This window comes from Elgaria multicarinata, chromosome 11 (assembly GCF_023053635.1).
Source record: "Elgaria multicarinata webbii isolate HBS135686 ecotype San Diego chromosome 11, rElgMul1.1.pri, whole genome shotgun sequence".
Classification (NCBI taxonomy): domain Eukaryota; kingdom Metazoa; phylum Chordata; class Lepidosauria; order Squamata; family Anguidae; genus Elgaria; species Elgaria multicarinata.
Window position 1 is genome coordinate 35,448,945 of NC_086181.1, and position 27,322 is coordinate 35,476,266.

Below are 27,322 nucleotides of genomic sequence, written 5' to 3' on the forward strand. Positions count from 1 at the left end.
ATGATCCCTAAAAACTACCAGCATGTCCTGGCCTTCCTTTTTGCTATTCATGAGATCAACAAGAATGCTGAATTGTTACCCAACACCACGCTGGGACCCATGATTTATGACAATGCATTTAATTCAAGGCGAAGCTCTTGGGCGACTCTAAAATTTCTCTTTCCAGGACAAGGGAGTCACATCAATTACAAATGTGTCAGGGAAAAGAATCTAATGGCTGTCATTGGAGGTCTCACCTCCCAAAACTCCATCCAGATGGGCAACATCTTGAACACATACAAGAAACCACAGGTATGTTTTTAGAATTAAGACATCAGAATTGATAGAGGTAAAAGAATTTGCTCAGGAGATCTCTCTCTCTCTCTCTCTCTCTCTCTGTGTGTGTGTGTGTGTGCAATGCCGTTACGTCCATTGGTGGAATAAGAACCCACATATTCCAACATTTGGCTGTGGCATGACTAGTGTGTAAAACTTTAGAATTATAGTTCTTTCTAAATTCTGCTTAGAATCTACTCCCAAATAATTCATAATACCAATTGACTTTTCCAAGAAATGGAAATGTAAGCTTAGACAGTTAGTGACAAAAACTAATGTTCATGTGGAATGAGAATAAAAATTTAACCTTAGTGATTGTTTGCATGTAGTCATTTCTGGTAAAGAACAATGAAATAGTTTTCTCAGTCCTGGAAATACCTTATTTTTCTCATTAGCTCAGCTACGGCTCCTTTGATCCAGTGCTGAAGGACAAAATTCAGTTTCCTTCTCTCTATGGACTGGTCCCAAATCAAGATCTTCAGTATGTTGGGCTTGTTCGGCTCCTCAAGCATTTGGGATGGATCTGGATTGGCCTCATGGTGTCAGAGGATGACAGTGGAGAAACCTTCCTTCGGAAACTGAGACCAAGGCTCTTGCACAATAACATTTGCATTGCCTGGACACAGGTGATCCCACTACTGACAGCATTTTCACAAAATGACCAAGAGAAATTGGGACTAATTCAATCAACTCTCTCCATGAGTGAAATCAATGTCATTCTTGTCTATGGAGACAGACAGTCTCTTGAGGGGTTGCAAATAGTTTTATACTCTGAAGAAATTGTTTTTATGTACCCTGTAGAGAAGGTGTGGATCACAACAGCCGAATGGGATTTCACTGCTATAGAATCTATTAAAAAATTCACTACTAAATCCTTCAATGGCACCTTGTCATTCAGACTGCATACAAATGTTGTGCCAGGATTTCAAGATTTTGTTGATACGATCAATCCTTTCCAGTCTACTTTTTATTTCATCCATCAATTCTGGCTCAGTGCATTTCTCTGTTCCTTCCCTATGTTTAACCTCTATGTGCCAAACAAGGAGAACTGCACTGGAGAGGAGAACTTGTGGAATCTCCCTGGATCTGTATTTGAAATGAGGATGTCTGGCCAGAGCTACAGGATCTACAATGCTGTTTATGCTGTCGCATATGCTCTCCATGCCATGGATCTATCTAGAACCAAGAAGAATGCAAGGAGAGATGGAGGAACATGGAAGCTCTGGAATGTTCAGCCATGGCAGGTAGTTGCAGCTCCATGACTGAAGGAATAAAACGTTATGAAGTACCATTGGATAATAATACCCAAATTCCAATGAATGCAAACAATTAATATTTTTTTTAAAAAAATGAATACAATAAAATCAGGGCATAATAGAAAAAATCAAGTCATGTTTATTTTTTAATGTAAATAATGTCTTCAGAGGTGGTTCTTGATTAATATATTTGGTCTTTTTTTTTTTTTTTAACCCAGATGTCTATAGCGATGCTCCCAATGGAGGGGGTCACCTACAAACAGAAAAGCTTCAATGAATGAAGGCAGAAAAAATTGTCTGTCAGATGGCTTTTTTAGGATTCATCTGAAGCAGGCTTTAAGTTTTTAATATGTTTCTGGTGTTCTACAAAATGAAATAATTAAAATGAATTCTGACAGTAATGATGTAGTGGCTAATAGCGTTTCTCACCGGCAGGATCTACACTACTGCTTTAAAGTGCTTTGTAACAGTTTTGACAACTGTTGGGGCTCAGGACACACTCCATATACAGTTCTCAAAACATTTTCAAAGTGCTTTAAAGCACTTCAAAGCAGTAGTGTAGATTCCCCCTCCCCTATTTTGGCTAATAGGATTTGTCACCAGTTTTTCACCATTTGACATGCTTCCTAAAAATGAATACACACACACAAACACCTTTTCTTTTAGCTTCACTGGTTTCTGAGAAACATCCGTTTTAACAATAGTGCTGGTGAAGAAATATTTTTCGATGATAATGGGGACCTGGCAGGGGGATACGATCTCATCAACTTGGTCACCTTCCCCAATGAATCCTTCCAGAGGAGACGAGTTGGAAAGGTGGACCCCCAGGCTCCTGCAGGGAAAGAGTTCATCATTAATGGAAGCACCATTGTGTGGAACCACAAATTTAATCAGGTGGGAATGGGCACCATTGCCTTTTATGCACATACATTGGATATTGTTATCAGGGTTGGTTGTTATTGGTTTTAGCAGCATAACCTGGATCAGCCCAATATGATAGATATTAAGTACAATTACTTGGAATCACAAATTCAATCAAGTAGGAATGATAATCACCACATTGTATGCACATACTGTAAATATCATTATCAGTGTGGGTTAATATTGGTTTAAAAACTATGGCCTTAGCTAGACCTAAGGATTATCCCAGGCAAATGGAGGGGTCGTCCCTGCTTGCTCCCGGGATCCCCCGTGTGTCATGTGGATGCACAGGGATGATCCCAGGATGATCCTGGGATATAGGCCTGGTCTAGCCATGGCCTATGATAGAGATAAATCTCTCAGCCTCTCCATGAAGTTCCCATCTGCAGGAGGAAGGGATATGTTGTGCAGAATAAGCATCAATGTAGAGAGGACGCTTCTTCTTTTCATTGATGAATTCTAGAATGGTAAACTATCAGTTTAATGGTTAAGAACACAAGAATTGGCATGCTGGATGAGACCAAGGGTCCATCTAGTCCAGCACTCTGTTCACACAGTGGTCAACAAGCCAAGAAGGCAGGACATGGTGCAACAGGGTAGACTAACATCTTCTAATAGCAAAAATATTTAACATCCTCCGGCCCTTTAGATGTTACTCTGTTAGCTGAGACATCTTGTAAGCTATTTCCATATTGTGGCAAATAACATATGCTATTACATTGTATTCCATGTATTCCAAAATTTGGATGTTTGGATTTGTTTTTAGCTTCTCTGAAAAAGGCAATGCTTAAAACGATTTGATCTAAGAATCCAATATAATTTTGGAATTTTTACACATTTTACATTTGCATAGCATTGACAACTGATCACACTCCTTACTTTTCTCTCTTTCTACACCCATTTGTGTCAATATGTGCCCATCTTGGGAGACACTAGGCTCATCTACACCAAGTGGGATATTCCACTATGAAAGCGGTATGAAAGCAGTCTATAAAAGGCAGGAGCCACACTACTGCGTTATAGAGATAATGAAGTGCACTGACAACTGTGGGGGCCCATGACACATCTACTCCAGGCAGGATATAACACTCTGAAAGTGGTATGAAAGCAGTATATGATATGTGTCACTGGCCCCAACAGTCGTCAGTGCACATCAGTACCACTATAAAGCAGTAGTGTGGCTCCTGCCTTTTCTATACCGCTTTCCTACCACTTTCATTACGGAATATCCTGCTTGGTGTAGATGACCCCACTGTTTACATCTGAGGAAGTAAACTATTCTCCTTGATAGCTGAAGACAAAATAAAGCATTAATTTTTAAGTCATCACAACAAGACTCCTTGTTTTTTAAATGTAGCAGATGAACAAATCAATGCGGACTAGAAATTACTGCTGCTTCCCCTGTTGCTGGAAGATGGCCCTACCTCTAACTAGGGTCCCTCAATGAGTGCCTTTGGTCCAATCTTTACTGTCACCTCGAAGAAGCGTGAAAGAAAAAGAATGGGAACTTGTTAGTGGGAACTGAAGGGATTGGCTGTTCTGCCGTTTGAGGAAGTTGATGAGTAATGAGTTGCAATGGCAGCAAGAAGCAACATCATGGGGATAGGTGGGGGCTGAAATGGGCATTGGAACCTTCTGAGATACCAGTGCCTTCGAATATGCCCCACAGTGCTGATTTGATCTTGTCCTGAGACCTTAATAGGTTCTAACAATAGAGGTGTAGGTGAAAGTCACAGCAGTGAGGAAGGATGAGCAGATTTCCATCCCAGATGTCCTTCTTTGTGCATTCCATTAGATTCCGCCCAGTTCCACCTGTGTCGAGAGCTGCTATCCTGGACAGAGCATGGCCATCCAGCAGGGGAAGCCAGTGTGCTGCTATGATTGCATTGAATGCCCCCAAGGGAGGATTTCCACCCAGGTTGGTAAGTTAAGGATTCCATGGTTATTTAGACAATAACCCAGAAGTTTAAACTCCAGCTGTATTATCAGACCTAGCACTTTTCTCTAAACACATATGCATGAGCGTGTTTAGTTTGGTGGGCAAAGGAAACAGTGACAGATCTTTTTTTCTATGAACTTGAACTCTGCATTTGTTGTACTGCAGGGCTGTGCATGGACCCTCCGATTCACTTCGGACCCCGATTTGGACCTTCCAAATCTAGCCTGATTTGATTCGGATCAATTTGGACCCAGTCTGCCTTGCCTTAGATCTGAATCCGAATTGAGATTTGGATATCCAAATTCGTCATTTTTTTAAAATTTCCCCATAGACTTGCAATGGAAGAAATAATGCGTATAACTTTTTTGTTTTTCAAGAAAGAAACATGAAAGTTGGTGACTTTATGGATTCCCTGGAGATGCTTATTTGTGCCAGATGTTAGACACATCTGTGCAGTGGTTTTCCTGTTATCCATTGCGAAAATGAGATTTTTCAGGAAAACCAGTTAAAGCAAAATGCTATAATGTTTTTATTTTTCAAGATAGAAACATGAACGTTTGTGACCTTACAGACACCCTGGAGGTGCTCATGTATGCCATATTTCAGACACACCTGTCTAGTGCTTTTCCTGTAATCAACTGCTAAAATGTGATTTTTCAAGGGAACAAAGCAGCCACTCAAACAAAGAGTGATTTGAGAAGGTCTGTAATCATTCAAGCTCACACTAAAATCTCCCCTACTTTTCTTTCATTCTGAAGAAGACAGATCCTCAGGCTCTTCCCATTCAGAGAGTAACAGGGAAAGTAGGCTGCTTGCAATACACACAATACCTGGCTGGGAGCAATGTGTCTTAGAAATTGAGTCAGAAAGCAAAGCCAGAAACACAAACCAGCCCTGCAAGGCGGAACCAGACCGATAATATTGGAGAAGTGGGCAGACGGGCAGGTTGGCTGGCAGGCAGAGAGGTGTGCAGAGAGGCAGCAGGCAGCTGTGCGGGCATGTGTGAGCCAAGGATCAAAGCAAAGCCAGAAACACAAACCAATCCTGCAAGGTGGGACCAGGCAGGTAACATTGGAGAAGTGTGCAGGTGCTCAGGCAGGCAGGCAGCAGGCAGGCAGGCAGAGAGGCAAGGAGACAGCTATGTGGGTGGGCACAGAGAGGTGGGCAGAAAGCAAACAAACTGGCTGTGTGAGGCAGGCACAGAGGAGAAGAGGCAACAGGCAGCTATGGCCATGGAGGACTGGGAGCAAGTATGCCATAGGCTTGTGGTGTTGACCCACCCAGCCCATCTACGTCTCCCAGGCACCAGTAGGGCAGAGAGGCAGGCTGGTCCAGAGGCGATGGCAGAAAGCAAACAAGCCAGCCCTGTGAGGCAGGCACAGTGGTTCGAAACATAGACAGCGAGAGCTGCTTTGACATCCCCTTTAAAGGAGGCTAGGAGAAAGATAGTTTCAGGGTCCATCTTATTGCACTGTAAGCAGCACAGTCCATCATCATCATCATCATCATCATCATCATCATCATCATCATCATCTCCTCTGTGAGTTCTGTGTTGTTTAGTCTCTCAGTGTCTTCTACTGTGTGTGTGTGTGTGTGTGTGTGAGTGTGTGTCTGCTGTGTGTTGTGCACAAACAGTACTCAATAATAAAGGACACATTTATAAAATTCGATAAAAAAAAAAAGGGTTGAACCGATCTGCTTCAAACATGGCATGGCTGAAGCCCTACTGAAGCCCTACCTTGGTGCTAATTTTCATGTCTTTATTCGTAATTTCATGTTTTTCCTGAAAATTAGTTACTTCTGAAGGTGCTAGAGCCCAATGAAGTTTGAGTTTGAAATTTAAAAATCCCCCCCCAAAACAAGGAATGAACTGATATGCTTCCACCTTGGCATGCCTAAAGCCCTACTTAAGAGCTATCATAGTGCTGAGTTCATGTATTTAACTTTAAAAATAACAGCGTATTTTTAAATAATTTATTTTAAAACCCATTTTTTTAAAAAAAAAAATCCTAAAAATCAGGGGAGGAAGCAATGTACTTCAACTTTGACAGGAATCAAGGTCTACTGAAGCCCTCTCATGGTGCCGTGCTTGAAAAAGGTCAGAATCAATCCAACTCATTTTGGATAATGCGATTCACTTCATACTGTTTCGGACCTGTTTCAATTCGATTCGGATCTGTTTCAAGGCCCTCCGAATCACACTGATTTGCCTCAGATTCAAGATTCAGATCCGAAGCGATGTACAACCCGAATTAGTTGTATGAATTCTGATTAAAAGAGTTGAGCTAAACTTGAGTTTTTTTGTTTTTGTTTTTTTACTCTTGGTATATGACTCCTGTGCTAATATTTCTTTCAGATGCAGACCAATGTATGAAGTGTCCAGAAGATCAATATCCAAACAAGAACCATGACCAATGTATTCTGAAAGTCATAATCTACTTATCATTCCAGGAGCCCTTGGGAGCAGTTCTGATTTCCTTAGGACTTTTCCTTTCTGTGATCACAGTTGTTGTGATGTGGATCTTCATTCAGCACCACAATACTCCTATAGTCAAAGCCAACAACTGGAACATCACGTGTGCCCTGCTGTGCTCTCTGCTGCTCTGCTTTCTCTGCTCCTTCTTGTTCATCGGTTGGCCTGGGAAGGTGACCTGCCTTCTCAGGCAAACCGCTTTTGGCACCATCTTCTCCATTGCTGTTGCTTGTGTGTTAGCAAAGACCATCACTGTGGTTTTGGCCTTCATGGCCACAAATGAGGAAATGGGTTGGGAAGAGATTGGCTATATCACTAATTTTTTTTTGTTCTCTTATTCAAGCTGGCCTCTGTGCCGTGTGGCTGGCAACTTTCCCCCCCTTCCCAGAGTTTGACATGCATTCCCAGGTTGACACAATCACAGTTCAATGTAATGAAGGCTCAGGCCTCATGTTCTACATTGTCCTGGGCTACATGGGGCTTTTGGCCATCATCAGCTTCATGGTGGCTTTCTTTGCTAGGACGTTGCCCAATACCTTCAATGAAGCCAAGCTGATCACCTTCAGCATGTTGGTCTTCTGCAGTGTTTGGGTGTCTTTTGTGCCCACCTACCTGAGCACCAAGGGGAAATACATGGTGGCCGTGGAGGTCTTCTCTATTTTGGCCTCTAGTGCTGGCATATTGAGTTGTATCTTCCTCCCTAAATGCTACATTATTATAGTTTGGCCTGAGATGAACACCAGAGAGCAATTAGTAAGTAAAAAAATAATCACAATCTGTGCAACTAGAAACAGAGAGAGACATAGCAAGAGGAATTAATTTTTTTTCTTCCTGATTTTTTCAGCTTAACTTTCATGCTTCAGGTCTCCATTTACATCCACCTTGTTAATTTATATTTCTTCAAGGCTCACAGTCACAGTCACCAGAGATGAAGCCAGTGGCTGGATTGGAAAAACACACATTTGCATGCTATCCAAAACAGTCAGGAAACTTTCCCTGGGATCATAGTCGAAGGTTTAGCTTCAACTAAGCTAAGGCAATTGTCAAAGGCAATTGGTCAGTCGTGGAGCACATGGTTTCCCACATAGCCCACAGAGGCTTAGTGGATACTTTCAGCATGTGGGGATTGGTCTCCAAGCCTTGCTCATGAAGGAATCCCCACTATTACCTCTGATCAGATTAGAGATGAGCCTGGGTGTTCTCCTGCATACAGGCAAAATCTCCATTGTCATCTCCACTCAAAACTGGAGAACACAGGGGGGTGCAGGTGAGGGGAAGCTGCCATGACTAAATTGTAGGCTGTCAGAGCACTCTTGCAGACTATGATTTAGCTGTGGTGGATTTACCTCACCTGTATTCTTTTTCCCATTTGTAGAAGGCCCACACCCAACAAATCTGGTTTGAAGGGAGAGCACTGTGTGGATCATCCTCCTGATTTGCCTGATAGAGACATAGGCCCTTTCTATACCTAAGGTTTTTCTTAGGAAAATGGAGGGATCGTCCCTGCCTGCTCCTGGGATGCCCTGTGTGGCATTTGAATGCAAAGGAATGATCCTGGGATGATCCCAGGATACAGGGCTGGTGTAGACATACTCCCAGCTTACATCAAGTGTGTGACCACACTATTTTGGCTTTTTTTTTTGCTCTTGGAGAGATGGGTGGGTTTCATCTCCCCCCCCGCCCCAGTTGTGTTTCCCCACTGCTGAATCAAAGTATTTTTGGTTTATTCATCTTCCTTGATTCAATTTGTTATTGTTGATAGTATAGACACAATTGCAAGCTTTTATCTTTCTCTGGTTGTACTTACAATTCAACTGGAAAATCTTCCTAAAACTTCAAACATCTGGTGCTTAAAACTTTCCCTTCTTCCTGATAGTGATTTCAAAGTGCAAATGCCTTACTGAAAATTCAGCAGGGTGTTGTGGGTTAGTGAAGATGTTTTTTCTAGACACATTTATTCATGGATGCACACTTAAGGTTCAAAGTCAAAATGGCACATTTGTTGATTACAAATTTAAAATTAGAGATGTTCATTGCCTCTGATCTGAATCCTGAATCCAAGGCAACTCAGGGTGATTCAGAGGGCCTCAAAACAGATCTGAAGTGAATTGAAATTGGTCTGAATTGGTCTGAGGGAATCGACAAGGTCCACATTGATTTGAATCGATTCGGACCATTTTCAAGCACAGAGTGCCTATCTGTGCTTGCAACATTTTTTTTGTTAACTTAGAGAGGGTGGAGGAAGAGCTTGGAGAGGGAAATTGGCTGTTAAGTGACAGCTTCATCCCCCAATCTTCTTGAAGACTCCCAGTTCTCTCCAGCAGCATCCAATCACAATGGTGGAGGAGGGCTTAAGAAGAATCACAAGTTCAAGCTTCCTTTGTTGTGGCTCACTGTGAGTTAGACTTGGCAGGAGTGGGGTATTTTGGGCTGGCTAGCTTAGGTTTGTTGGTGGTGTGTGATTTTGGGTGTTGGTACTTGGATCTTCCTTATGAAGAAATTATTCTAGTTTTTAACATTTAGGCCACAGCTAGACCTAAAGTTTATCCTGGGATCATCCAGGGTTCGCCCCTGCCTGAGCACTGGATCCCCTGTGTGTCACCTAGATGAACAGGTTTGACCCCTGGATGATCCAGGGATAAACCTTAGGTCTAGCTATGGCCTTAGTGTGTTTGTTCCAATCTTTCCTCCCTCCCTTCCCCTTCCTATGTTCCCCCCCCCCAAAAAAAAGCAAAGGTTACCAGTTGGTTACATGAATACCACTACTCCAGTCTGTCTGGATTTTGGCAGATATGAGCACTTCCGCAGTGTCTATAAGGTCTCCAAATGTCATGTTTATATAATGAAAAATGAAAACGTTAAAGGCATTTATTGCTTCCAATGCAAGTCTATGAGAAATCAGAATAATTCAGAAATCTGAACCGAGATTAAGATTCAGACCCAAGGTGCGGCAGGCCAGTTCTGAATTCATCTGAAGCAAATCTGTCTGAATTTGTAGTAATTGTAGCCTTCAGTAACACTGGGATTCACTCTAGTGTCTCACTATGTAGCACTTGCACCTAGGGATGTCGTGAGTTCCCAGCATGGGGGTGGAGTCCAACTGACTCTCCTCAACCTGCTCGGACCACCAGACTGTGCTCTCTGAACTGCTGCCACTTACTGGACCCAGTCCGATGGTGACAGTAGAGTCCGCAAACACCCAGCAGCCGCCCACTCCCTCCCCAAGTTTCCATGTTATATAAAAATGGTTGCTTGGATATTCCCATCCTTATCTGCACCTGGCTGTCCAAATATGTAGGGCTCATCTACACCAAGCAAAATATTCCACTATGAAAGTGGTATGAAAGAAGTATATAAAAGGCAGGAGCCACACTACTGCTTTATAGTGGTGCTGAAGTGCACTGACAACTGTTGGGGCCCATAGACACATCTACACCAAGCAGGATATAACACTATGAAAGTGGCATGAAAGCGGTATATGGTGTGTGTCAATGAGCCATGTGTCAGTGGTATTTTGTCAGTGCACTTCAATACCACGATAAAGCAGTAGTGTGGCTCCTGCCTTTTATATACCACTTTCATACTGCTTTCATAGTGGAATATCCTGGTTTGTGTAGATGAGCCCATATGAGTTACACATGTAACTGGGCACCAGGATAGCTCCTAAATAGATCCTTAGTCATGGCCACTTTGAAGGAAATGGGATCATCCCCTGATTTTTGGGGAATTTTTAAAGATTCCCCCCATTTATATATATAAAATACTTAGGTATGTTACCGTTTTGCCATGCCTACTTTGCCTTCAGGAATTCTAGAATGGCTTCAGCAAAACCCAATGGCATCAGCTGGCTCATTGATCTCATTCCTAAGGCAACAGCTCCGAATAACTTTCCTAACCTTTTTCCAGATTTGCTTCCTAAAGACAACCTCTTAGTCTGGTGCAACGTTTACACAGCTCTTGAAAACGGGAGGAAAATCCCTATTGCTAACTCCTCACTGTCTTCATGATCTTTGACCATCATTTTCTCGCTTTCCCTGGGCTCCTCCGGTTTCTCTGCGTTGCTCTCTTTTATTTAGTTCGTCCTCCCCTCAGTGCCATCGGGTCTGCCTGGCTGCCCCACAGTCACGAAGGGGGCAGTGCCATGGTCCAGAGCGTGAGTGAGGCATGGCCGGGGCCCTTGGTGGCCGGGTGGGAGGCCGCTCGCCTGCTGTGAGCCGAGGCCCCGGCCTAATCTCATGCGAGCTGGGCGGGCGGGCGGCCCAAGACTGACAGGAACCCCGGGAAGAGGGGGACACCTGCTCCCCCTCCCCCAACCTCCCTGCCCCCAGGTCTGCCAGACAGCACTGTATCGGCGGCCTCCAAGCAGCCCGCGCCCCCCTCCAGCCCTTCTGTTTCTCGGCCGCTTAATGTCTCCACGACTGGGCTGAAATGAGTCAGGACTCACTTGAGTCCCATTCATTTCAGTGGGTCTACTCTAAGTAGAGCTTAGATTGGATTTTGCCCAGGGACTACATCATGAATTTTAATGATGCAGTCCCTGGGTTATTACTTAATTAATAAACTTTAATAATTAATTAATTAATTAAATTAATGAATAAACTTTAATTAATAAACTTTGATTAATAAACTTTAAGTTATGCTACAACGGTGTATGTTACTCCGGGTACAACTAGTTTACAGTTATCTCCATTAGTTTGAAAGCGACACAAGTGCAACTGGGCACCAGGATAGCTTCTTAAAAGTTCCTTAGTCATGGCCTCTTTGAAGGAAATCTCATCATGCCCTGATCTTTGGGGATTTTTAAAAATTAAACCTAAATCAGAATCTTCCTCTCAGGTTAACCACTTCCAAAATGAACACAGGGAACTTCAAGAGAGAAATATTAAACTGGGTGAGCATGCAGCACATAGTTGGCCATGTGAGAAACAACTCAGACCTTGCATTGCCATGCTTGGGTCTCAATACTTTCTAAAAACTTAATTTCTTTCATGCCATCCACTCATTTCAAAGTGCTATAACGTATTGGTTTTTCAAGATGCACACAGCTCAAACAGAGATGCTGTTGAATAGATGATCCTTTCAGGGTCCGCCACAGTTCACACACTCCAGGGTATGCCCAGCCAATAATTGTAATAACAATAACGATACTAATATTAATAATGAGCCTACATTGTCACAGAGGATTCAGTGATCATGGCAGCAGCACATACAAAATGCAGCTGCCTTTTCATGACAAGGAAGGACTAATGCCCTGAGTCAAAGCAAGACACGCACAAACCGGCCCTCTGAGGTGGGCACAGAGGAGGCGAGGCAGTAGCAGACAGCTCTTCTGGCACAAGTCAGTGAGCCAAGGATTGTTTCCAGGCCATTCAAAGGCAGAAACACAAACCGGCCCTGTGAGGTGGGAACAGCACAGAGAGATGCCTTTGCATCCCATAAATAATAGGATGGCTAGCAGGACAACAGTAAAGCTTTGTGTTCCTTGCTTCAGAGTTGATGGATTACACAGCCTTTATAAAATAATAATAAAAAATTAATAATAGTAGTAATAATCACAACAAGAAGAAGAATTGGAACAAAAAGGCTGACTTTATTACCAGTATGGGAAAGTGGACGTGCCCATTGCCAGTCCTTTGGCTGGTCCTGTCAAGGTGCCTGACTTTGAGAAGCCACATTACTCATCAACTCGTGCAACTCATTGGTTTCCACTGGTTCCCCTTTAGAGGGTTCTGATTTCTCTCAAGGGCATGTCCACATGCCGTACAGGACATCATCCACTTGCACCACTGCTATCTAGTTGTCCACCAAGGTTATTGTGGGTACCTTTCAGTACTATGTTGCCTACCTTTTATTTTACTTTGTATATTATTTAAGGTTGTGTCTGAGTGTGCTTGGGCTACTGCTTCGCCAATGCACTCCTCAGTGACCGAAGTCCTACAAAAGAAAAGTGTCTCTTCTTTTGCTTATTCCCCCCTCCTCCAACATTGGGATTGGAGGATGCTTCACATGGGGTGATCACTCAGCACGATTGGGAGATGAAGTTGTCTATCAATGCCGAAAAAGGCTTTCCCCCCTCCCTTTTACCCATTAAAAAAAGATTCATTGCAACCCAACCACTGAATGGGTTTTTTTTAACTGAAAATCAACACAAATGACCCCCCCCAATCATCAATCTCTAAGCACAGTAATTTTCAGGGATCTAGCTTTAAAAACAAAGAAGTTATAGGTGTTTCTTTGCCCAATACAATGCTATGAAAAAAAGTCAAAAATGGCGATCGGAGCTCCGCAACGAGGCGAGGTGTTCCGCAACTCAGCAAACCGCTTCCTGTCAATCCGCTGTCCCCTGGCCCCATTTCGGAACCACCTTTGGCGGAGGCACATCGGGTCACTCTGCTCCCGCTTCTACAACCCAAAACAGAGTGGAGCACAGCCCTACTATTTTACACAGCGTAAGAAATCTACCAATACACCTGCAATTCAGTACCTCAACAATAGAACCTATTTTTCAAATAGGTGCTGTTATATATCTATCTTTTTAAGTGACTAGCTCAGAGTTAGAGGCTATAGCTCAAGGATAGAGATCAAGCAGGGAATATTCCAGATCAAATTGCCAGCCTTTCCAATTAAAAGGATCTACAAGTAGGACTGGATATTAGAGATCCTCTTTCTTCTAACTTGTTCTAGACCAATCAAAAGCTGTTCAGAAAGTTAGGCCAAAGCTCCCAAGCAGCTACTTCCTCCAAATATATTTTTGTCCCAAGATGGACATGGCACACATGGCACAACACGCACTGACATCAGGACTTTGGCAAAACAGGCAATCTGCCCCTTAATTAATAAAATTACTGTCATTAGTCCTGTTGCTTTTGGCAGCCCCTTGGGTAGTCAGAGGCCTCCATGTGCAAAATCAATACCAAGAACAATGTAATTCTACTGCGATATACTACACTCAGCATATAATGACTCCTGCCCATAGCACTCCGGGAGGCTGACTTGAGGCTGGCACAGATCAGTCAGTCCAAGCTTTTCTATTGCTTCTTCCAAGACTGACACAGTTTGCAGTGGTGGTCAGTGATCATGAAGTGGTCGATCTGGTCCATGGCCCAAGATTTCCTAGCACTGTGTCTGATGTTGCTGCATTACTCTTCCAGCAAGAGTTCAAATTTCCCTAGATGTGGCTGGAAGATCAGAGTTCAGAACAACCCATCTACTCCTTCAGATGAGATTATCATTGGTGAATTTGTATCCACGGCACTTGCAAACTTCATTACTCCAGAGTTTATGGTATTCCCAGATTCTGCTGCATTAAATGCTTAGTAAGTAGCGCTCTCTCTCTCTCCACCCCCTTCCCCTCTCCCTCTCCCTGCCTCTCATGAAGCCGTCCGGAAACTTCAACTGGTACAAAACAGGGCAGCACGTTTACTAACATTGACTGGCCAACGAGACCACATTACGCCAGTCCTTTTCCAGCTTCATTGACTGCCAGTACAGGTCCGGGCCCGATTCAAAGTGCTGGTATTAACATTTAAAGCCCTAAACGGATTGGGGCCAGGCTATCTGAAGGAATGCCTCCTCCCATATGTACCTGCCTGGACCCTAAGGTCATCCTCAGGGGTCCTTCTCCGTGAGCCCCTGCCAAAGGAAGTGAGGCAGGTGGCTACCAGGAGGAGGGCCTTCTCTGCTGTGGCACCCCGGTTGTGGAACGAGCTCCCTAAGGAGGTTTGCCTGGCACCTACACTATATTTTTTTAGACACCAAGTGAAGACCTTTTTATTCTCCCAGTATTTTAACAGTCTATAAATACATTTTAACTTGGTGTTTTAAATTTGTAATTTTGCATTGCTGCTGTTTTTATCTGGTTGAGCTTTTATATTGTATTTTATATTATGGTTTTATACTGTTGTTTTATACTTCAAATGTTTTTAATTTTTGTGAACCGCCCAGAGAGCTCTGGCTATTGGGCGGTATAGAAATGTAATAAATAAAATAAATAAATAAATAAATAAATAAATTTTGTACTCAGTGCAGTGATCATTCTGAGCTTCTTCCACATTAAATGCTTTGTAAGTAGCATTCTCTCTCTCTCTCCCTCTTCTTGCATCTTGTGAATCTTTGTACTCCATGCGATGATAATTCTTAGCTTCAAAAATGTAGTACTTCTCTTTAGTAGGACTCTGCCTTTTTCTTTAGTATTCCATTCTTATTTAAGCCTTGATACTGTGCAGACTCATTTTCCACTGCTGCTCCCATAATAATTAGAGCCATCCAGCAGTCAGGATTAGATCAGGTTCTTACCATTGGGATAATCCTTCTTCTTTTTGTATGAATCCTTAAGTCCTCATCTGTTGCTGGAAGTTGAATTTTGGACATGCTGAAAAACGTTATTTTTTCCTATTCTGCAGTTAAAATATTATTTTCCTATATTTTCTTCTATATATGGATTTGAAAGCTAGAGACATAGCTATCATGGAGTCATGGATAGGATTTTATTTCAAATAATCATAATCTCTGCAGGCATGTAGAGATGTTTATACATTTATATTTTTCTCAAAAATGATCGCACAGTAAAAGAAAGAAGAAAGAAAAATCAGCACCTACGAATTCAATAATTTGAAGCAGGGATCAATCAGTTATTTTACTGATATGTAAATCTATTTAAGATGAAATAAATTTTAAAAATGATGTTCATGAAAAAAGAGGGGTTAGAACCAAGCACTATGTTTTATATTTCTTGTGCTTCAAATTGGTGAATTTTTCCATATTCTGAATTAAAGTGCTTCTGCACAGAAGGCTCTTATTTCTTCCCGTTTAAAGGCATTGTGAAACTCCTCTGTGTTTCACTTTTTAAAGATTTTTTTCTTCTGGTTAGGGAAAAAAAGGAATAGGTGATGGCAAAAGATATGACCAGGAAACTCCTGAGAGAGAGAGAGAGAGAGAGAGAGAGAGAGAGAGAGAGTCAAATGGATGGGAGGGGAAGACATAGGAAGGAAGGTGGTCTGCGTAAGACAGAAGCTGGTGTGAAGCTGAGAGGGAACCAGAAGTAGAAGTAGATGAGTCTCCCATGCTTCACTGATGGGACAGGAAGTGTGTGGGAGGTTGGAGGAGTTAAATGGAGTGCATTGAAATGTACCCTGGCAATGTTGACACTATGGCCATAGCTAGACCTAAGGTTTATCCCTGGATCGTCCAGGGGTCAAACCTGTTCATCTAGGTGACACACAGGGGATCCAGTGCTCAGGCAGGAGTGAACCCTGGATGATCCCAGGATAAACCTTAGGTCTAGCTGTGGCGTATGGCTCCACTAAGGTATTTCTTTGTATCGTATGCTAAACCTGGAATGCTCAGAGTGGCAAGATATTTTCATCACAAACCAGCAAACCAAACCATATTAGGAAATAGATATTTTCAGAACACCGACAGGCTATTTGTATAAATGTTTACTCCTAGGTGAATCTGTAAGTATTCAGTGGGTCTTATTGTGAGGTCAGTGGACATGGGGTGGTAGCTTCAGGGAGCTCCCAAGCTGAAATAGTTGTTTGGTTCTGATTTTACCACATGAACATCTCATACTAGCAGCAATGGGGCTTCAAGTATTTCAGCCCATGGTCATACATGAACATTTGAGGTCCACAGACTGAAAATGGCTGCCATGGTTGGGCCTGGTTGGTCAGAAATGGCAAGTAGCCTACAAATGGATTAATGAGAAAACAAGATGGCAGCAACTGGGGGCTACCATTTTGCTATGAAGTGATGCCAGCTGCCATTCAGAAAATATAAAATTATATATCTTCAAATTAAAATTGGAGAAGTGGAATGTCTTGGTTTGTATGTGGCACATTGGTATCCAGGCGGATCACATTGCAACCCTGCTATGGATACTTTTCATCTTCAGATCTCATGTTGTCTTCATGGGACATTATGTTTATTGTACCGATGGAAGATTCTCATTTAGTTAGATGGACAAATCCTAATGCAACCTGTTACACACCTGATGTAATGTTGTATGAAAATCTGCTTGCAGCATGATCCCTAAAAACTACCAGCATGTCCTAGCCTTCCTTTTTGCTATTCATGAGATCAACAAGAATGCTGAATTGTTACCCAACACCACGCTGGGACCCATGATTTACGACAATGCATTTAATTCAAGGCGAAGCTCTTGGGCGACTCTAGAATTTCTCTTTCCAGGACAAGGGAGTCACATCAATTACAAATATGTCAGGGAAAAGAATCTAATGGCTGTCATTGGAGGTCTCACCTCCCAAAACTCCATCCAGATGGGCAACATCTTGAACACATACAAGAAACCACAGGTATGTTTTTAGAATTAAGACATCAGAATTGATAGAGGTAAAAGAATTTGCTCAGGAGATCTCTCTCTCTCTCTCCCCCTCTGTGTGTGTGTGTGTGTGCAATGCCGTTATGTCCATTGGTGGAATAAGAACCCACATATTCCAACATTTGGCTGTGGCATGACTAGTGTGTAAAACTTTAGAATTATAGTTCTTTCTAAATTCTGCTTAGAATCTACTCCCAAATAATTCATAATACCAGTTGAATTTGCCAGGAAATGTAAGCTTAGACAGTTAGTGACATACATGAATGTTCATGGGGAATGAGAATAAAAATGTAACCTTGATAGTTCTTTGGATGGAGTTATTTCTAGTAAAGAACAATGAAATAGTTTTCTCAGTCCTGGAAATACCTTATTTTTCCCATTAGCTCAGTTATGGCTCCTTTCATCCAATGCTGAGGGACAAAACTCAGTTTCCTTCTCTCTATGGACTGGTTCCAAATCAAGATCTTCAGTATGTTGGGCTTGTTCGGCTCCTCAAGCATTTGGGATGGATCTGGATTGGACTTGTGGTGTCAGATGATGACAGTGGAGAAACCTTCCTTCGGAAACTGAGACCAAGGCTCTTGCACAATAACATTTGCATTGCCTGGACACAGGTGATTCCACTAGTGACAGCATTTTCACAAAGTGACCAAGAGAAATTGGGACTAATTCAATCCACTCTCTACATGAATGAAATCAATGTGATTCTTGTCTATGGAGACAGACAGTCTCTTGAGGGGTTGCAAACCATTTTGTACTCCTTGGAAATTTCTTACATGTGCCCTCTTGAGAGTGTGTGGATCACAACAGCCGAATGGGATTTCACTGCTATAGAATCTGTGACAAAATTCCCCACTAAATCCTTCAATGGCACCTTGTCATTCAGACTGCATACAAACGTGGTGCCAGGATTTCAAGATTTTGTTGAGACGATCAATCCTTTCCAGTCTACTTTTTATTTCATCCATCAATTCTGGCTCAGTGCATTTCTCTGTTCCTTCCCTATGTTTAACCTCTATGTCCCAAACAAGGGCAACTGCACTGGAGAGGAGAACTTGTGGAATCTCCCTGGATCTGTATTTGAAATGAGGATGTCTGGCCAGAGCTACAGGATCTACAATGCTGTTTATGCTGTCGCATATGCTCTCCATGCCATGGATCTATCAAGAACCAAGAAGAATGCAAGGAGAGATGGAGGAACATGGAAGCTCTGGAATGTTCAGCCATGGCAGGTAGTTGCAGCTCCATGACTCACTTAGGAGAAGGCAGCCTATAGCAGGAGAAGGAGGTATATTGCCTGAGGAGGAGAGCATGTAAGGAATATCCAGGGGCAGTGAGAGTGGCAAAACCAATATTTTGCTGCCACTAGTGAATCATCAATCTGACACCCAGCGAAGCTTTTCAGAGTTCTCCAGGGTCTATTACATGCTGGCCCCAAGGACACTGTAGAACCTTCTGAGGCCCACTGTAATCTATTCGCTAGGCACTTCCTTAATAAAATCTCCTGCATTTGCCAGGACTTGGGCTCCGGTGTTATAGCAGGAGAATCAGGTGAGGTATCTAGACACAGTCTTGTCCAGTTTTCTTGGATGAGTTTCAGTTGTTACAGGTCAAGGACATTGACAAGGCGCTTGGACAGGTTCATGCAACTACCTCTGTATTGGATCCTTGCCCCTCCTGGCTAATAAAAGCTAACAGGGATGGAGCAGCTGTCTGGTAAGGGAAGTGATTAATGCCTCTTTCCAAGAGGGAGTGGTCCGATCCCATCTAAAAGAGGTGGTAGTGAAATCACTCCTGAAGAAATCTTCCCTGGACCCAGAAAACCTTAATAACTGTAGGTTAGTAGCAAATATTCCATTCCTGGGAAAAGTCCATGAGTGGGTGGTTGCAGGCCAGCTCCAGGCACTCTTGGATGAAATTGATTATCTGGATCCATTTCAGTCAGGTTTTAGGCCTGGCTTTGGTACGCAAACAGCCTTGGTCACCCTTTATGATGTACTATGTTGGGAGAGTGACTCTGTTGATTCTCCTTGATCTCTCAGTGGCTTTTAATACCATTGACCATGGAATCCTTCTGGGATGACTGTTGGAGTTGGGAGTGCGAGAAACTGCATTGCAGTGGTTCCACTCCTACTTGGTGGGTCAGCTCCAGATGGTGGTTCTTGGTGGACATTGCTCAGCCCTGTGAATTCTCCAGTATGGGGTTCCATACAGTTTTGTCCCCCATGTTATTCAACATCTACATGAAACCATTGAGTGCGGTCATCCAGAGTTTTGGGGTGCATTGTCTTCAGTACACTGATGACATGCAGCTCTACTTCTCCTTATCTTCAGCAGGAGAGGCTGTGGATGTGCTGAACCATTGCCTGGCTGCAACTATGGACTGGATGAGGGCTAATAAACTGAAACTCAATCCAGACAAGACTGAGGCCATAGCTAGACCTAAGGTTTATCCCTGGATCGTCCAGGGGTCAAACCTGTTCATCTAGGTGACACACAGGGGATCTAGTGCTCAGGCAGGGGTGAACCCTGGAATATCCCAGGATAAACCTGAGTTCTAGCTGTGGCCAAAGATGCTGTTAGTGGGTGGCTCTGCTGACCAGATGGAGGGTGTTCAACCCATTCTGGATGGGGCTGCACTCCCCCTGAGAAGCAGGTTTATTTATTTATTTATTTATTTATTACATTTTTATACCGCCCAATAGCTGAAGCTCTCTGGGTGGTTCACAAAAATTAAAACCGTAATAAAACAACCAACAGCTTAAAAGCACAAATACAAAATACAGTATAAAAAGCACAACCAGGATAAAAACCACGCAGCAAAATTGATATAAAATTAAAATACAGAGTTAAAACAGTAAAATTTAAATTTAGGTTAAAATTATGTGTTAAAATACTGAGAGAATAAAAAGGTCTTCAGGAGTACAGTGTAGGCGCCAGGCGGACCTCTCTGGGGAGCTCATTCCACAACCGGTTCATAGCTTGGGGGATTCTCCTAGAACCATCTCTGTCACTTGAGGCTGAGGTGTCCTCAGTGGCCTCGGTGGCACAGAGTGCTTCCTATCAACTTCGGTTGGGGACCCAACTATGCCCCTATTTGGACAGGTATAACCTGGCTTCAGTTGTCTATGCTCTAGTAACCTCCAAGTTAGATTACTGCAATGCACTCTATGCAGGGCTGCCTTTGAAGATAGTTCAGAAACTGCAGCTTGTGCAAAATGCAGTAACCAGATTGATAATGGGTACCAGAAGGTTCGAACATATAACACTGACTCTGGCTCACTTGCATTGTCTGCATGTACATTTCTGAGCCTGATTCAAGGTGCTGGTCTTAACCTATAAAGCCTTACATGGCTTGGGACCACAATACCTGACGGAACACCTTTCCCAACATGAACCTACCTGTACACTACATTCAACATCTAAGGTCCTTCTCCAGGTGCCTACTTGGAGGAAAGCTCAGAGGTTAGCAAAAAGTGAGAGGGCCTTTTCTGTGGTGGCCCCCCAATTTAGGAATGTTCTCCCCAATGAGGCCTGTCTGGCGCTAACATTAATATCTTTTAGGCCCCAGGTTAAAACTTTTCTCTTTTCCCATTTAGTAATATGTGATGAGCTTTAGTGACCCTAGATTTGTTTTTAAAGCTGTTTATAATTGTTTTAAATGTATATTTCTATGGATGTTGTATGTTTTTTGTAGTTTTAAATTTTGTACATTGTTTTTAAGTGTTTTAATCTTATGTAAACCACCTGATGAGCTTCAGCTATGGGGTGGTATATAAATGATGATGATGATGATGATGATGATGATGATGATAATAATAATAATAATAGCATTATAAAGTACCACTGGATAATGCAGAAAAATAAAACAACAACAACAACAATAATACATTTGAAGTACGATTGAATAATGAACCAAAAATAGAACAAATGCAAAGTAAAAAATAAATAAAGGGCATAAAAGAGAAAATCGAGTCATGTTTATTTTTGAATGTAAATAATCACTTCAGAGGTGGTTCTTGATTGATATTTTTGCTTTTGCTTTTTGAGCTAGAACAGGCCTGGTCAACTGTGTTTGAATAATATGCAGCTCCAGCTGCCCTGTGCTGAGTTGAGGTTTGTAGGATTTATCTGAAGCAGGGTTTAAGTTTTTTATGTGTTTCTGTTGTTCTCCAAAATGAAATAATAATAATAATAATAATAATAATAATAATAATAATAATAATAATAATCATCATCATCATCTGACAGCAACAATGCAGTGGCTGACAGGCAGTGAAAGTCTAACTGTCACTGCTTTGCACTGAGGTGACATGAAAAGGTTAGGGTTCTCACCATTTGGCATGTTTCCTAAATACGAGAAAACCATCCCTTTTCTTTTAGCTTCATTGGTTTCTGAGAAACATCCGTTTTAACAATAGTGCTGGTGAAGAAATATTTTTCGATGATAATGGGGACCTGGCAGGGGGATACGATCTCATCAACTTGGTCACCTTCCCCAATGAATCCTTCCAGAGGAGACGAGTTGGAAAGGTGGACCCCCAGGCTCCTGCAGGGAAAGAGTTCATCATTAATGGAAGTACCATTGTGTGGAATCACAAATTTAATCAGGTGGGAATGGTCATCATCAGCTTTTATGCACATAGGAGGGATATTATTAAGAGGGTTGGAAATAGCATATTTACTAAGAGGGTTGGAGATAGTATATTTCCTAGTGTGTTGGCTAATGGTCAATTTTGGTGGAATTTATTACCTATTTGGAAATACTTATTCCAAGAGATATATCTCAAATAAATGTAAATAAACTGATTAGTGAGATTTCATGAGATATAGATAGATGAACTTGTGGGGTAAAGTCAACACACTTAAGATGAACCTTATACCTTGAGTTATTTCTGTTATGTGTGGTATTCCTTTACTTATACCTGGCAAATATTTTCAACAACTTAATGCTTTGTTTTGTAAATTCTTCTGGAGTTGTTCTCCAACTCGAATATCTCTGAAACGGATGCAGTTTCTAATTAAAGAAGGTGGGTTTGGTTTTCCAGACTTAGCTTTGTACCATCAGGCTTACTTATTGGCATACTAAGTTCTGGTCATTTTCCACTCCCTCAGAACTGTCACTATGGTCAGTTCTGGAAGGCTTATGGTTAGAACCTCTTCTCAAATGGACAACACTCGATTCTCGTTATATCAGAACAAGTAACCCCCCTCTTACAAGTCTGGCTGCTAGAGAGACATGGCTTATAATATCACGTCAATTACAGTTTGATCCATCCTCTCATGCAAAATTGACTATATGGGGAAACTCAAATATAAAAATGGGAAAGGAAGTATTTCTGTGGAGGACATGGACGGATAAGATGATTTTTATTTTGGATCAATTAATAGTATCAGATGATGAGTTTTTGTCCTTTTCAGACTTGTGTGTTAATATAATTTACCTACTACGGCTCAATGGCAATATGTACAATTGCAACACTTGCTGGAACCTAGGTTTGGCCCAGTTGCTTTTACAGCTTCAGAGCCTCCAGCATTGTCAGAAACATTTATAACAGCTGAACTGACATGTCGATCCACAACTCATATGTATAAGTATTTAATAGCAGCAAGTAGATATGATACCGATAAGTTTAAGACTAGATTGGAATAGAGAATTGGAATGCCCTATCTTGCCTAACCAATGGACAGTTGCTCTAGCATCTGTATATGAAGCTTCTAGTGATCTCAGGCTACGTCTTATTCAGTATTTTTGTTGTTTCTGGTCAATAATAATAATAATAATAATAATAATAATAATAATAATAATAATATGCTCACCTCCCATAATGAAATGGATTGAGGACCTAACAACACTATCAACTTTTGAATGGGTGTTATTATTAGATTGTAAGCCTATGCGGCAGGGTCCTGCTATTTACTGCTTTACTCTGTACAGCACCATGTACACTGATGGTGCTATATAAATAAATAAATAAATAATAATAATAATAATAATAATAATAATAATAATAATATAGCCCTAACTTGCAAGTGGATAAATATATGGGTATCTGGTCTGCTTTTCTTGAAACCTTTGTATAACTCTCTTCTTTTTTCTTGGAATGGGACATATGATGGAAAATTATGATAATTTTATATACACAATGTATGGTGCTCTTTTCCCCATTTTAACGATGTATTTTCTGTTCTTTTTGTTAATATTCACAATAAAAAAAAGAGTTGGTTGGTAATGGTTTTAGTACCATAACCACATATGATACAGATAAGTGTCCACAAAATTCTACTCCCCAGGAAAGAGAGAGATCTGATGCGGAATCAGCATCAAGATGGACTTGATGCTTCCTCTTTTGTTGAAAAATTCCAGAAGGGTAGACTAATATCATAATGGATTGAATAGCATCTTCTACTCACAACAAAATATGCAAGATTCCCCCATCCCCTTAGAGTTCATCCACACCAAGCAGGATATTCCACTATGAAAGCAGTGTGAAAGCAGTATATAAAAGGCAGGAGCCACACTACTGCTTTATAGCAGTACTGAAGGGCACTGACAACTGTTGGGGCCCATGACATATACCATATACCACTTTCATACCACTTTCATAGTGTTATATCCTATTTGGGGCCTTGCTAGACCTACTGGGGAATCGTGTGGGAGGAGGGGCCAGCCTGCGCTAAAAGTAGCACGGGTCGTCGCCCCATCTACACGTAAGACATGACGGGCTGCTGGAAGGACCTGTCGCATCCACCATTTTTCTTTAGGATTAAAGGGGCCACATGTGCAGGAGCGCACCACCGGAAAAGGTAGTTTTTTAAAAAAATTGGGTCCCCTGCTCCCCCTTCCCCGATTTCCCCCCGATCTCCCCTGGTTTCCAATCCCCCCAGCCTCCCGATGTCCTCTGTTTCCCACCCCCATGTCCCCAGCCTCCATTTCCCGCCACCCCCATGTCCCCAGCCTCCGTTTCTTGCCCCCCATGTCCCCAGCCTCCATTTCCCACTACCCCCATGTCCCCAGCCTCCATTTCCCACCACCCCATGTCCCCAGCCCCCGTTTCCCACCACCCCATGTCCCCACCCTCTGTTTCCCACCACCCCATGTCCCCAGCCTCCATTTCCCGCCATCACCCATGTCCCCTGGCCTGCGATCCCACCGCTGCCAAGTCCCCGGCCAGTGTTGGCCTCTGCCGCCGAGTCCCCGGCCTGTGATGTTTGGCACTGCCATGTAGCTGGCCTGTGATGCCCGGCCAGGGGACATGGCAGCGCCTGGCATCACAGGCCAGGGACTCGGCGGTGGGGGGATCGCAGGCCAGGGGACATGGGGTGGGTGGGAAATGGAGGCTGGGGATATGGGGGGGGCGGGATTGCAGGCCAGGGGACTCGGCGGCGGAGGCGGCCAACACAGGCCAGAGACTCAGTGGTGGTGGGAGCGCTGCGGCCCGTCTGCCACTTTTCCAGCTACTCGTGTGTAAATGGTCTACATGCTGAGCCCGAGACCACGGGAAAAACCGGGCCAAAAGCGGTGCTGGGGGGGGATCTACACTACAGCTTTAAAGTGCTTCAAAGCGCTTTTTAACAGTTTTGACAACTGTTGGAGCCCAGGACACACTGCATATACAGTTTTCAAAACGTTTTCAAAGTGCTTTAAAAGCAATAGTGTAGATCCCCCCCTGGTTAGCCCGGGGCCAGGGCGGCTTGCGCCCTGCCTGAGTCTACGATCCTCTGTGCATGATTTGGATGCACAGGGACAAGCCTGGGCCTCACACTGGGCTAACCTGCCATCTAGCAAGGCCCTTGGTGTAGATGTGTCTATGGGCCCCAACAGTTGTCAGTGCACTTCAATACAACTCTAAAGTACTAATGTGGCTCCTGCCTTTTTATATACCGCTTTCATACCACTTTCATAGTGGAATATCCTGCTTGGTGTAGTTGAGCCCTTAGATTTAACTCTGGTACTGTGGAGACATCAGAATATAGTTTTACATCTCATTCAAAATTAAGACATTCGGATTTGTTTGGGGCTTCTTTTAAAAATGTGGTGTCTAAGAGATATTGATCTCTCTAACCATCTAATCTAATTTTGTGATTTTCACACATTTTACATTTGCATGATATTTATTCCTGATCACACTGCTTACATGTCTCCATCTCTACCCCCGTGTGTATAAATACATGCTGATCATGTAGACGCTATTTACTTCTGATGAAGTACACTATTCTTCTTGATAAGCTGAAATAAAATTTAGTTTTTTAAGTCCCCACAAGTCTCTTTGAATGCAGCATGCTAACAAATCAATATTGACTAGGATACCTGTCAAAGGGAAATCTGGCCATTTTGGGGTTGGATGCATCTTCACGATGCTATTAAATGGGCTTGCATTTGTGACCTGAGCTATGGGTTAGTTCCCCAAACCCAGGAACTATTTCAGGTATTATTATTTTTATTTGCTCAAATCAAGTTTTGCGCAAAACCACAGCCAGAGCCATTCCTCCCAATCCTAACCAAATAACCAAATTAGAATGAAGGGAAGTGGGTGTGAATCTAACTTTGCGGTTCACTCATTTGAGGAAGTGGACAAGTAATGAGTGGCATTGGAAACAAGAAGCAATATCATTAGGGGGTTGAGATGAGTAATGGGTCCTTCTGATATATTAATGCCTTGGCATATAGAACAAGATGCTGATCTCATCTTGTCCTGAGATCTTCATACATTCTAATAAAAGAGGTATAGCTTAAAGTCACAGCAGTGAGAAAGAATGAGCTCATTCCCATTCCAAATGTCCTTCCTTGTGGTCATCATTAGATGCTGCCCAGTTCTACCTGTGTTGAAAGCTGCCACCATGGACAGAGCATGTTCGTCCAGCCGGGGAAGCAAGTGTGCTGCTATGATTGTGTGGAGTGCCCCCCAGGGAGGATTTCAGTCCAGATGGGTAAGTGAAGGACTGTAGTGTTACTTTGACAAAAGTCCAGAAGTTTAAAGTTCAGATGTGTTTTAAGAGTGATATCTATTTTCTAAATGCAAATGTAGGGATGTGTTTAGTAGGGTGGGCAAAGGAAACACTGACAGAGCTAATTTCAATGAAGCTGAAGAAAGTTAATTTGCTGTATGAACTCCAGTTCAAAGAGTTGAGGTAAATAAAATGGACATTTGTGATCTCTGGATATATTCTTACTTTCAGATGCCAACCAATGCGAGATGTGCCCAGAAAATCAATATCCAAACAAGTATAAGGACCAATGTATTCTTAAAGTCATGAGCTACTTATCCTTTGAGGAGCCCTTGGGAGTAGTTCTGGCATCCTTAGCTCTTTTCCTTTCTGTGATCACAATTGTTGTGATTGGGAGCTTCATTCAGCACCAAAATACTCCCATCGTTAAAGCCAACAACTGGAGCATCACATGTGCCCTGCTTTCCTCTCTGCTGCTCTGCTTTCTCTGCTCCTTCTTATTCATTGGGTGGCCGGGGAAGGTGACCTGCCTGCTGAGGCAAACAGTGTTTGGCATCATCTTCTCTGTTGCTGTTGCTTGTGTGTTAGCAAAGACCATCACTGTGGTTTTGGCCTTCATGGCTACAAAACCTGGAAACAGAATGAGGAAATGGGTTGGGAAGAGACTGGCTGTATCGGTCATCATTCACTCTTCTCTTATTCAAACTGGCACCTGTGTTGTATGGTTGGCAACTTGTCCCCCCTTCCCCGAGTTCGACATGCATTCCAAAATTGATGCGATCACAGTTCAATGCAATGAAGGTTCTGCTCTTATGTTCTACATTGTCCTGGGCTACATGGGGTTTTTGGCCATCATCAGCTTCACGGTGGCTTTCTTTGCCAGGAAGTTGCCTGATACCTTCAATGAAGCCAAGCTGATCACTTTCAGCATGTTGGTCTTCTGCAGTGTTTGGGTGTCTTTTGTGCCAACATACCTGAGCACTAAGGGGAAATACATGGTGGCTGTGGAGGTCTTCTCCATCTTGGCCTCTAGTGCTGGCTTATTGGGTTGTATCTTCCTCCCCAAATGCTACATTGTTATATTTAGGCCTGAGCTGAACACCAGAGATCAGTTAGTAAGGAAAAAATAA

General features: G+C 42.7%; 1 protein-coding gene across 1 annotated transcript; it reads left to right on the top strand.

Annotated features, from left to right (window-relative positions):
- Positions 1 to 27,322, top strand: LOC134405685 (vomeronasal type-2 receptor 26-like). The gene is made up of 5 exons (XM_063136929.1): positions 1 to 291; positions 711 to 1,559; positions 2,238 to 2,465; positions 4,288 to 4,414; positions 26,424 to 27,322. The coding sequence occupies exons 1-5, from the start codon at positions 1 to 3 to the stop codon at positions 27,320 to 27,322; spliced, it is 2,394 nt and encodes a 797-aa protein (XP_062992999.1).